We start from the raw sequence: 12,247 nt of genomic DNA, 5'->3' as shown, positions 1-12,247 counted from the left end.
GGCCCTAAAATGGAGCTTTGAGGGACCCCACTAGTGACCGTCCACCAGCTTGATGTGGCCCCATTTACCACAACCCTTTGAGCCCTGCCCGTCAGCCAATTGCTCACCCATCGTATGATGTTTTTGTTTAGTTGTATGCTGGACACTTTGTCCAGTAGGATCCTATGGGAAACCGTGCCAAAAGCTTTGCTGAAGTCCAAAAAGATCACATCAGCTGGTTTCCCTTGATCGACTAGATGGGTGATCTTATCATAAAAGGAAATCAAATTTGTCAGGCATTTGTTAGGGGTAGTTGACCTACCCCTCATGAACCCATGCTGGCTGGGACCAATGACTGCATTGTCTCCCAGGTACGCTTCAATAACTTCAAGGATAATCTTCATAATTTTACCAGGCACTGACGTGAGACTGACAGGCCTGTAGTAGCTAGGGTCTTCTTTCTTACCCTTCTTGAAAATTGGCACAACATTTGCCAGCTTCCAGTCTACTGGGACCTCTCCAGACTCCCAAGATCACTGAAAAATAATTGAGAGGTCCCGTGATGACGTCAGCTAGCTCTTTACGCACCCTAGGATGAATCCCATCCGGACCCATGGACTTGTATGGATCCAGGTGGAGCAGCAAATCCCGCACACATTCAGGATCGGTTGGGAGTTTATCATTCCCACCGTCATGGTCCTCCAGCTCAGGGCACCCTGAGCAGGCACGTTGTGCACAGGAGCGTGCTTTGACTGCACGTGCTGGCACAGCTTCTAATAAATCCAGGAGCAGCAGGGCCATGGTTAAGCGCCACTGTGCCCACTGGGGCCAGATGCTTCCCTCCCACATCTCGCTTGCAACCCACACCTCCAGGAGACATTTGGAAGTCTTTAGTAAAGATGCATCAGGCACGATTTTGCAGATAAAACGCCCTCCGGCAGCTTGGAGGCAGCAGCACAGGCAGCTTCATTGCATGTGGGGTGGTCTGTCCATCCTGCCCACACTGTCTGACCCACATGCTGGCACTGGCCTCAGCATTCCCAACAGACCTGCAGAAACGGGACCAGTGACATGACCAGTTATCAACAGGTCCCAGGGGACAGGGGGCACAAGCCCTACAGTGCTGTAGCAGCCAAACCAACCCTTATGGGACCCTGGGCAGGGAGCCCACCCACACCAGCGCTCGATTGGACACGCATGGTGAAAGGCAAACAGAAAGGCCCGTGTCACCCTGTCCTGCCCTTGTTCAGCCGTCACACAGACTGCACCCACTCTGACTCAGCCCGCGGTGAGGTAGCGACAGAGCTGCAGGAGAGCTAGCCCTGTCGGGCTGGGGGTGCAGGGGGGCTTCCTGCAACCTGGCCAGGAGCCAGGCCTGGCCCCGGCCCCGCAGGAGGCACAGCCACGTCCAGGGGCTGCCTGTGGAACGCAGCACCCTGGGACTCCAGGGGGCTGCAGACAGTGCCAGAGCAGCAGAGGAACCACATGGAGATTTCCTTTGTTTTTTATCCCCCAGGAGAGGCAGCCAGCTCAAGCAAACCTCCTCATTTCCAGCCAGGAAGCCAAGAATTAGTGCTGCCGGCAGCCAGCCCCACACCGGGTCACATTACTGGCAGATTATCGGGGCCTTTCTCTCTGATGGCTTAGCAGGCGGCTCGGAAATAATCCCTGGCAGACACGAGATGATGAGCTGCTCAAACCGGAGCTTCTCCTCCCACTGCCCCACAGCACACCAGAGCTGCCAGTCCTGAGGAGCACTCCCCAGCAGCCCCAGACCACAGAAATGCCCCAGCCTCGGCCAGGCCCAGGCAGCACCCATGGTGCTGCCCGCATACAGGGCCAGGGCCACCTTCCCTACATTTTGCCCTCTGTCCACCTCCTTCCCCCAGGAGGGAAACCGAGGCTTAGGAGCACGTCAGGAGCACCGTGATGGGCTGGGCTGGGCTGGGCTGGCTGCCAGAAAAGCTCCCCGTTGGCATGTCAGCCGTGTGTCACCTGCCTGGGCTGGCGGGGCTCAGCCTGCAGAAAGCAAAGTTCCCTCCTGCTGCTCGAGTGAGGGCTTTGCCTGCCCTGTCCGTATTGGAGAGGCCCCAGAAATGCGCTGCTGGGCACACTGGCAGGCTGCTGCTGCCTTACATTGTGCTGGACACAAAATGGAGCAACTGGGATCGCAGTGCTTCACTGGTAGGAAGAGGCAGGACGTTAAATATCACCTGCTCTTGGCTGCTTTTTCTTCCTTGAATTCAAAGCAGACAATGGAAGGAAATGGAAAATACCTGTATGGGAACTGGGAACAGGGGACAACGCAACACACTCCAGCAGCCCACACGCAGTCCTCAGACAGGAAACAAAACATTTGATCAGGGACTGTCAAAGCCTTTTGACATTTGTTTTCCCAGAATCTCAAAAGGCCCCAGGCTCTGCTTTCCCAGAAGAGAGAATGGCCCCACATGCGTGCAAAGTAGCTCCTGGAGCTTCTTCCCTGACACGGATCCAAACAAACATCAAGGCCTGGCGACTGGGGTGTGCCCGGCTCCAGCCCCGCACCACTCCTGTCAGGTTGGGTGCCCGGAGCACGCAGCGCTGCCTGGGCCAGGCACCGAGCTGCCCTCTGCAGTGTGAGCACGGCCGTCCCTCCCAGAAATGGCCGCTACGGACGCTCCAGGCACTTAACGGCCAGTTTCTTCTCATTGCAATTATCCTTAGTTCATGAAATGGCTAATTATAGGCTTGCTGCCTCTGTTCAGTGCTCTTATTACCCTTGCAATAACTGTTGTAGATAAAACCACACTGGGCTCAGGCATTGCTGGGAGAGGCGATGTGGTCCTGAGGCCAAGCAGGTAGGGAACAGTGCCCTCAGAGAGCAAGGACATGAGAGAAAAATACCCTGTCGGTGGCACCAGTGCTGGGGCCGTGCCCTGGTGCGAGTGGGTCCAGGGAGCAGTGACCCTGAGGAGCACCTGAACTGGTCAGGGAGCAGGGACCAGCCCCAGAGCCCATTGTGGGAATGAAGCACTGGGACACCACGTGCATACTCCTGTAATTAATGCACAGGAGAGGACTGATGGCAGCTCCTGTGGTCAGGGACCAAGACCCTCACGCCTGGGGAAGGGCCGCCGCTCCTGTCCCCATCACCCCTCCCACCCTGTGCCCCCTCCTGTCCCCAGTGCCCCTGCCATGCCATAAGCATGGAGCAGACATAAGCCGATTACGTCCCTTAATACTCCGATGGCCCAGAAGGGCTGTTTCAGGCAAATGTCTCAAACTCATCTTTGTGTTTGTGCTGAAGAGACTCGGGGGGAGGGGGGATCAGCTCGGCAGGGGCCTCAGCAGCACCAGCAGCCTCCTCCAGCAGAGCAGCCATGGGATTATGCCAGGGTCTTGCTCCCAAAGAGCAGCACACTGAAACCAAGCCCTCAAGGCTGCCCACAGACCCCAAAAGCTAAACCCAGGTCCAGAGCAGGGAGCTGAAGGCGCCCAGTGCTGCTGCCCCAATGGCTGGGGCAGGACTGTGAGTCCCCAGTGCCAAGGACCCACTGCCCTGCTCCCTGCCCCGCAGACTGGCTGGGAGCAGCACCCATGGGGCCCTGACCGGCCCTTTGGGACAGCACTTGGCGAAGCTGCACATCTGAGAGGCATCTCCCTGCATGGCCCCAGCCAGCGCCCTCCCCATACCTTGGGATGTGGTCGCCCCGTGCAAGACCCTGCCCTGGCTGAGGCAGGGCGCAAACATCATGTCCAGGGAGACACCAATACGAGGGTCCCCTCAGCTACAGCAACACGAGATGACAAAGCAACTTCCAGAGCAGGGACTGGGACCAAGGTGCGTGGTGCCCACAGGGCAACCCCATCGCAGCTCGTCCTCATGCTCCTTCCTGCCTCCAAAGAGACACGTAGTCTCTGCAGCGTTTTGCCTCCTTTTTCATGGCAGGAGACCAGGTCTCACAAGGGTGGCATTTGCCTGCGCTGTGTGGAAGCCAAGAAGGGGGCGGGAGTGTCACAGCATCTCTTCCATAAAGCCCTCTCAAACCTCTGCCTTGGCAGTGAGGGGAGCTGGCTGCATCAGGAATTGCAGTGAGTGGGGGGATCAAGGAGATCAGGGGCGTCTTCCCACCCATTCCCTTCCCACCCTCCCCACGCCTGCAGACCCTTGCCCAACAATGCTCCAGTGCAGGCATCGATCCACAGAACCCTTACGGTGCCCAAGCACCTCATCTCCTGCTCCCCCTTTGCCACCACACCTGGGCTACCTACCCAGGAGGAGTCATTTCTCACAGTAGGAGCAAACTGAGCAACCCAGCTCCCAGGGACACGTGAAGACACACATGAACTACTGGGCTGCACCACTGTGTGGCAGAAGATGTCCCAACACTCAGCCTAGGGGGGTTAACCACGATGGGGTGGCTGCACACCGCAGGGATGGTCAGCAGTCCCCTGTCACACCAGGTTTTCAGTTGAAGTGCCATCCACAGTACAGGCATAGAGCTCCTCACCGCCAGGCAGGATAACTGACCACCATGACCAGGATGACTCAGATGACCTTCTCTGCATCTCAAGAAAAAGCAGGGAAACCTGGAAGCCTCTGCTCTCTGCAGATGAACCCAGCTGCCAGACACAGCAATGCAGGGACCTGCATGGTGTGGGGGCTCAGAGACCATGCCTTGCTCACCCACTGTGCAAGCTCCTGGGAAGCTCTCCAAGGCAGAACCGTCACTTGCAAGGAGTGAGAAGACAGTCATGGGTGCAGAACTGGGCACAGGCTATAGCCCACCCTCTGCCTGCTCCCAGTTTCAGTGTTCAGGATCAGCTGATCCCACAGCCCTTGGGGAAGCCTGCAAGTGCCCAGCTCCTTGGCACTTCTCCTCCACAGGCACAAGGAGGACAGTCCCCCAGGCCAGCAGCCTTCCGTGCCCTGACCCCGCAGCAGCTCTCTCCCCACCAGGGTAATTGCAAAGCAGACAAATTAAAAGCTGAGCAACTGACAAGCCTACCGCATGCTGAGCCATGAAGGCTTCACAGGGCAAAGAGCCAGGCAGATAACTCCTGCCTTGTTTTGTGCAGCACGAGACCTTGAGAGCTCCCTGCACCACCGCAGAGCTGGGCAGCTGCTATCAGTAACCGTCTGTGTGCTCTCACCTCCATCTCCATAGAGGTGGCACCAGAAGGAAAGGGAGCAAGGAGCGTGCAAGTCACACGCATCCTCCCAGGAACGCTGGGCCAAATGGGTCACTTGGACCTGAAACGACCACTCATGCTTTGCTTAACAGCTTCTCTGGGCATCTCTGATGCAAGCTGCTGGCTGCAGCAGCAGGGCTGGGTTTTCGGTCTTATTGAAAAGAGGTTCTCTCCTGCCATCTGATTTGGAAAATCTTTTTGTTTATAGTATTAATAGATCAAATCTGGCAAACAAATTTCTCAAGAAGGGGTGAGAAGTCTGACTCTTACTAATGCTCCAGGAAATGCAGCCAGAAAACCAGGTGAGGCAGCACAAGCATTTCTGCTAGAAGCTGTGCACACTGGATAAAGAGACACAGAAAAAAACAAAACAAAAGAGTACTGGCTGTACCACCTCCAAAGCCAGCTGCTGCCTTCCTCCATCTCAGAACAGGCCCTCGGCAAGATGAGGATGTAACTGCGCCACGCGCCATCTGTGTCCTGTGAGATGCCATCTACTGCAGGGGCCTTTTGGTCTCAGTGCAGGAGGCAGACAAATCTGGGGAGGAGATGTCAGCCTCTGCCTGAAGCAGCAATCCTGAAGCTGCTGAGCCGGGGGACACAGGTGTGATGGTCTTGGACCTTCCCCTGGCTCTCTCCTTGACAGGGTCTGGCACCACCCACGTGGCACAGAGCAGGAGATGCTGCTGGGCCCTGCCATCCCCACCTCGCAGACGTTTCCAGAGCAAGCAGAGCTTTGCCCAATCCTCCCAAGGGGGGAAATTTAATAACGGAAAGAAACAGCCAACGCTTCCCCTTCCCAGCTGCGCTTGAGGAAGCAGGCAGCAGAGCCCACAGAGTCCCCAGCTGGACACCAATCAGCTGTAACCTCCCCCACAGCAAGCAGGGGACAGGGCCAGCAGAGGGGACAGGGCAGGGCAGGGACGCTCTCCGAGGCTGCTCCAGAAGAAGAAACTAACCCAGAGCTCTCGCTGCATGCCCGCATCCTGACCTCCCCGTTGCTGTGTGCCATGCAAAGCTGGCATCCTGGCAGTGGGATGCTGCTGTCAGCATTTCCAGGCTGTAAAATGACATTATTGGAAACAGTGCAAAGAAACTATCCCCAGCCCTTGCTTGGGGGAAAGCCAAAAACCAGCAGAGCCTCGGGCTGAGTCTGAGGACACCGTGCTGCAAAGCTGCTGCACAGCTGTGGAGAAACCTCATGGCAGGCACCTGCGTCTGGCCAGGGCGCACACCCTGCCTGCAGCACTGGCAAGGGCAGGCAGCCACAGCCCAGAGCTAATGCAGGGCACCACCGGCACCCCTGGCCAGCCTGAGCACGATGCACTCAGCTCAGGCCTGAGCAGACAATAAGAGCTTGAGTAGTGCCCCCCAGATTACACCCACTTGTGCTGAGAGAGTACAACAGCCCAGCTGAAGGGACAGGCTGCTGCCTGCAACAACCCCTCTCAGCCTGCGCTCGCCTCATCTCAGGGAAGCTGCCCTCTGACGGGGCAGGGATGGGAGGGGAAACGGCACAGGTGACACCAGAGCAGCCCCCTCGAGGGGTCCCCCACCAGCATGGCTCTGCCAGCATGCCTGGCCTGCCCCAGGAAATGCTCCTTGGGGGATACCTCTGGAGGGTGACGCTGCTGCCTTGAAGCCCGCAGTCTCAGATGAACCACCATGGCTTTGTAACGGTCTTAAATTCAGAGCCAGCAGAGATTATGCCAGATCACTGGTGTCTGACCATAACATCTGCAGAGCCACCCAGACCTCATTCCTCCTTCTGCAGCATGCGTCATGGTCCCCAGGTGGCTCTGCCGGCTGTGATACCCCCACAGGGTGATACGGGGCTGCACCCAGCCCTGGCCTCGATGCGTGGAAATGCCGAGCATGCAGCAACCACACAGAGGGCCTGCTTACAGCCACCCCAGCACAGAAAGGTCCGCATGTTTTGAACTGCTGGGAGATTTTCAAAAATCGCACCTCCCAGAGGGCTGGTGGGAGCCCAGTGGGGTCATGCCGGCCCCGGCCCATGCTGCACTCCTGCCAGCACCCACCCCATTGCCAGGACGGACCAGCGAGAACAGTGCCTGCCCATGAACAATGCTGGGAGCAAGGAGGCAAAGCCTGGCTCCAAGCACCCGAGTGCTTTCTGCAACCGGCCAGGCAGAAAGCACCTGCCAAGAGAGACACTCTGTCCCACACACAGGGACAGGGACACCGCCTCTGCGGCAGCTCCCGGCACTGTTGGCAGCCAAAAACAGCAAACACCGGGTGCAGGCGGGAGGCTGTGTCCCCGGCTTCCCACGTGCAGTGCACCTGGAGGGCTCGGGGTCCTGCCCATGGCAGCCCTGCACAGCCCGGCAGTGGGCACAGAGCGAGGGACAAGGTGTGTGCCCAGGGCTGGACCTGCACACATCAAACCCCACGAAGATGCATGTTGTCCAGGGAGATGTGCCAAATGAAACTCCAAAACAAAGCAAAGCCCCCTTAAGAAAATAGAAAGCAGGCCAAATGCCGAGCTGCTGTGAGGGAAATGAAAGCCATGCATTTTTTTTTTCCCCCGTAGAAAACCAGAAATGCCTCCCGTCAATATGTCAGCCCCGCAGAGTGGTGGTGCTTCTCGAGGAGAGCGGTTCTTCTGACAGGTGAGTAAACAGCACGCTCCTGCGCCGTCGGTGTAGCAGAGGGCAGGCGGGCGACTTCTCTCTGCCTGGACCGACGCATCCCCATGACGGCTCAGTAAGATGGCTCAGTCATTAGAGCAGCTTTATTTGTTTCTTTTTTCAATAAAGACACTCCACCACAGCAACAGCACAGTGTCGTCCCAGCGCCCTCACGCACTGCTTGGCCCCACACAGTTCAGTCTCTGTTGCCAGTCTGGGAACAGCCCCCACACCTGCGGGCACCTCTGACCTCGGGGCACAGCCTGCACCAAAGGTACCAGCTGTCAGGGCCTTGCCAGAGGTACCCAAAAACCCAGCAGGGAATGTGACATGCTGTGCTCCCCCTTGCTGAGCCCCATCCCCGCACCTGGGCTTGCCCAGTGCCTGCGGCAGCTCGGCCACGAGTAAGGGAGCAGAGGTGGCGGGGAGCAAGTGGCTGAATCCACCCCGTCATTGGGCTGGCTGTACTCCAGGGCCTGCTTCAGCGCAACAGTGGGAGAAAGAAGACCCTGCAGGACACCACGGAGGAGACCAAGGGACGTTTTCCGTCTCATCCTCACACCTCGGGAAGGCACGGTCCGTCGCTGTGCTCCTAACCCGGGAGCCCTGGAGGAGGACGCTGGGAAGCCCCGTCACCCCCAAGGCATCCCTGTTGGGGCCCAGCACACCCCGGGGGAAGCGCACACCTCTCAGCCGCGCACCCATGGCTTCAGGCCGGTGGCGTTTCCAAGCCGGGCGCGGCGGAGCCCAGGTCTGCGGCACCCCGGGAAGCAGACAGCAGCCTCACGAGGCGTTTCGACCCCAGCCCAGGGGGTCTGAGAGCTCGTCCGCCCCAGGACCGCGAGAGGCCCCGGCGGCACCTGCGGGCTGCTGGCTCCCCGCCCCGGCTTCGCACCGCCCGCCGCCTCCCGGCCGCCGCTGCCCCGCGGGTGGAGGGGGGGGGGGGTGGCACAGCCCCTGCCCCGTCCCAGGGCCCGCCCCAGCGGGGTGGGCACTGCTCCTCCGCGGGTGGCCGGCCCCCGGGGGAGAGGGGGACGAAGCCGACAGCCGGCTCCCTGGGGAGGGGGCAGGAGCAGGCGCGGCCAGAACGGCCCGGGGACCCCTGGGCACAACGCAGCGCGGAGCCCCGAGGCGCCGCGGACGCGGACGCGGACCCGGACCCAGACCCGCAGCCAGGCCGCGGCGCGCACTCACCGGCGCGGGCGGCGCGCGGGCGGCAGGCCCCGAGGGCGGCGAGCAGCAGCGGCAGCAGCAGCAGCAGCGCTCCGCGGCGGGCGGCAGCGCCCCGGGCCGCCACCATCCTCCAGCGGCGCGGGCGCGGGGCCGCGGGGCTGCGGGCGGCGGCGCCGGGCTCGGCGGGGCGGGGCGGGGCGGGGCGGGGCGGCGGTACCCCCCCCGCGGGGCGGTGCTCGCTCCGTAACGCCCGGCGCCGGGCTCGGCCGGGCCGCGGGTGGCGGCCGCGGGGCTCGGGGCGGCGCGGCCCGGCCGGGCCCTCTGCGGCTCCGGGAGCGGCCTGCCGTGGTCGGGCCCCCTGGGGGCGCTGCCGAGGCCCGAAGGGCGCCCGCACCCGTTTCGCAAGCCCCGTGGCCGAGGGCCCTTTGTGCGGACCGAGGGGCTGCTGTGAGCGTGAGATAGCTCGGCGGCGCTGCTGTTCCGCACGGGGTTGTTTCTGTGCGCTGGGCAGGACAGGTAACATCAAATCTTGTCATGAGAAATGCAGTCCTCGCACAGAAAGAGGGAAGGAGTGTGGGGCGGAGAGATGCTGTGCCTGCAGGGTGCCAGGAGCAGAGCTGAGGCAAAAGCAGTGGGTGTTGGGATTAAGGTCCTGCCCCGACCCTTCAGAAACCACATGGAAGGGGGGCACGGGGCTGTGAAATCCCATGCATGGGGATGACAGAATCACAGCACGGCTGAGGCTGGAAGGCACCTCTGGGAGCCTCTGGTCCAACCTGTGCTCCAGCAGGGCCTCCCAGAGCAGGGTGCCCAGCACCGTGTCCAAGCCAATTCAGACACTCCACAACCTCTCTGGGCAGCCTGTGCCAGTGCCCTGTCACCCGCACAGCACACAAGGGCTGCCTGGTGCTCAGAGGGAGCCAAGCCCCTGCTTCTGCCCTGCATTGTCCCTGTCACCAAGGGACAGAGAGGCCAAGCTCAGACTCAGGTGAAGTCCCTGCCAGGTCCCCCCAGGTGCCTCCCCTGCCCTGTCCCATGCATTGCCAGAGCCAGTGCCCCCGGGCTGCATGCCGGGACCAGTGCTCCCAGCTGTGTGACGGTGCCATCTCCACAGCAGGGTCCAGCTGGGACCCCCTCACCCACAGAACTGGGCAGGTCCCTGTGCTCCAAGACTGACCTGGCCCTGCCATGTCCTCCCAGTGCCCTGCTCCTCCACAGGACTCCAGAGCTCTCCAACTACTGCTGTTTTCCCCTCTCTTTGCATGAAGGAAGGAAGAGGCGCTGCTTCCTGCTTGCGTGACTTGGTTAATTGGAGTCTCCTAATTTCTATATTTCAAACATTTAGCACTACATAGGACTAAGCCTGAGGAGTTGCAGGCCAAGAAACATCTGGTGAGTGAGAGCTACCTGTAATGACAGATGCTCTTGCACCCACCGGAAGCTCCACCAGTTCGCTTGCTATTATCTCAACCTTGTTCCCTTTCCCTGCAGCAGGGTGTTTTGGGTCTGATCTGAAGAGGTCCAAGCTGGGGTCTCCAGGGCAGCTCTGGGAGCACCCCCAGACTGGTACAGCAGGGACCGCAGGAGGCAGCACTTCTCTGATGGGGTTAGAGAGCAGGGGATGGAGCCGCCGGCTAACTGGGAGCCGCTGAGGTCGTGGGATAGGAGGGGACGAGGTGCTGGCTACTGGCGGCGTGAGGAGCACAGGGACCAGGGCTGCAGTTACAAAGTTGATCTGGGCCATGAGTCTGCAGTGTGGCTGCAAAAACAGGGGCCAGGACATGGAAAAGTCACCACTGCCAAATGGCTGAGGTCAGGCAATGGCTTTGTCCAGAAGTAAACCCAGCAAGTGCCCAGCCGAGCATGGGAGTGCTGGGGCCAGGGCAGCCCCGAGCAGGGGGATGCACAGGCTGCTCTGCAGACGTAGCACTTCAGGAGGGGTCTGTGGGGGCCAAGCAGGGAAGGTAGCACAACTGCTCCCCTGCAGACCGAGAGACCTCCTCAGGCCCCCCCCAGGAGGGGCCTGAGAGTGGGGCTCTCTTGGGGGAGAAGAAAGAGCTGCTGAGGCTGAACCCAACCTCAGGGGGTTGCAAGACCCTGTGGGGTGAAAGCCTGAACCTGGGCTGACCCCACGGCTGGCCCTGTTGTGGCAAGTGGTTGGACTGCAGACCCCCAAAGGTCTGCTCCTGCCTGAACTGCCCTGTGATGCCCTGGTTCTGTTCCCCGTCTCTGGAGCAGTGCTTGCTGCTTGCCAGAGGCAGACTCCCAGCAGCGAGGCGGCCCCATCTCCAAGGGCTTGTCCCACTGCAAGCAGCTCCTGGTTCCCAACTTCTCAAAACTCAGGTTGAGGCCACATCGATTGCTAATGCTGAATTTCAGATCTTACAATTTACTTGGCTAAAAGCTTAAAAAAGAAAATAAAATTGTATTTTCCAGCTTCTATATGGTTTTAAGCCTTTCCCCAGGAGAACAGTGCTTTTGGGCTGGGATCAGTTTTGAGCTGATTGTGCATGGTTGTGCTGGGACTGGCTGTGCTCCCAGCTTGGGGTGGGTGGGCAGGAGGACACTGGGGCTCACCCAGCAACAGGATGGGATGGTTGGAGCTCTAAGTCACCTACTCGGATGGCAGGGTGCACTCTTCTGGAAAGAAAACAAGGAGTGAGGCCCACCTCCTTTCCCACAGAGAAAACCAAGGAGTAATGTGGCACAGAGGAGAGCTGCTCAGCACACGTACAGAGGGATGCACAGGCTAAAATCCCCTGCAGACCCCAGTTTATCGCATTGTTTCTGCCTCACACCCTGTGTACTGCCTGCAAGGGTTGCACCTGCCCCAGCTCAGCGCACGGAGCATCCCAGGGCACCACCACCCTTCCTGACCCATTCTGCACTGCGCAAGCCGTGGTTATCAGTGGTCTGCAGTGAAACAGCTGTGGGGAGGTGCCACCTTCCCCCACCCCACACCCCCACTTCAGTGCTGCTCTGTGCAAGAGCCGAGTGTGCAGGACCCCACTGGGCAGGGAGAATGTGGGGACAGGTCTGCCTCTTGCTCTTACCGGTCTTGGGCAGCACAATCATCTGCTCCTCAGAAAGCCCCATCTGGCTCATGGTGTCTCTGAATTTCTCTAACATGTGGGGTCTCGCTTCAGCATCCCTGCCTGCAGGGGACAGAGTGGTGTCTGCAGCCTGGCCAAAACTGTCCAAGCCCTCCTCCTCCCAGGCAGAGAGAGCACACCTGGGTGCTGTGTTCCTGCCAGGGCAGACAGTCCAGA

General features: G+C 59.9%; 1 protein-coding gene across 3 annotated transcripts in view; it reads right to left on the bottom strand.

Annotated features, from left to right (window-relative positions):
* The window catches only part of NPDC1 (neural proliferation, differentiation and control 1), a 32,223-nt gene extending 21,999 nt beyond the window's left edge, over window positions 1–10,224 (bottom strand). Inside the window, exon 1 of one of the 3 annotated variants that reach the window (XM_050714497.1) lies at window positions 10,156–10,224. In XM_050714497.1, the coding sequence (XP_050570454.1) occupies window positions 10,156–10,168 (13 nt within the window). In that variant the 5' untranslated portion in view covers window positions 10,169–10,224. Of the gene's footprint in view, window positions 1–8,999; window positions 9,162–10,155 lie in introns of those variants that run through there. The other 2 variants (XM_035571166.2, XM_050714496.1) reach the window with 2 other exon arrangements.
* Window positions 10,225–12,247: the final 2,023 nt, after the last annotated feature.

The sequence above is a fragment of the Cygnus atratus genome, chromosome 19 (assembly GCF_013377495.2).
Source record: "Cygnus atratus isolate AKBS03 ecotype Queensland, Australia chromosome 19, CAtr_DNAZoo_HiC_assembly, whole genome shotgun sequence".
NCBI classification, from domain to species: domain Eukaryota; kingdom Metazoa; phylum Chordata; class Aves; order Anseriformes; family Anatidae; genus Cygnus; species Cygnus atratus.
Note: the sequence above shows the minus strand (reverse complement) of the source record. Positions and strands in the feature narration are given on the sequence as shown.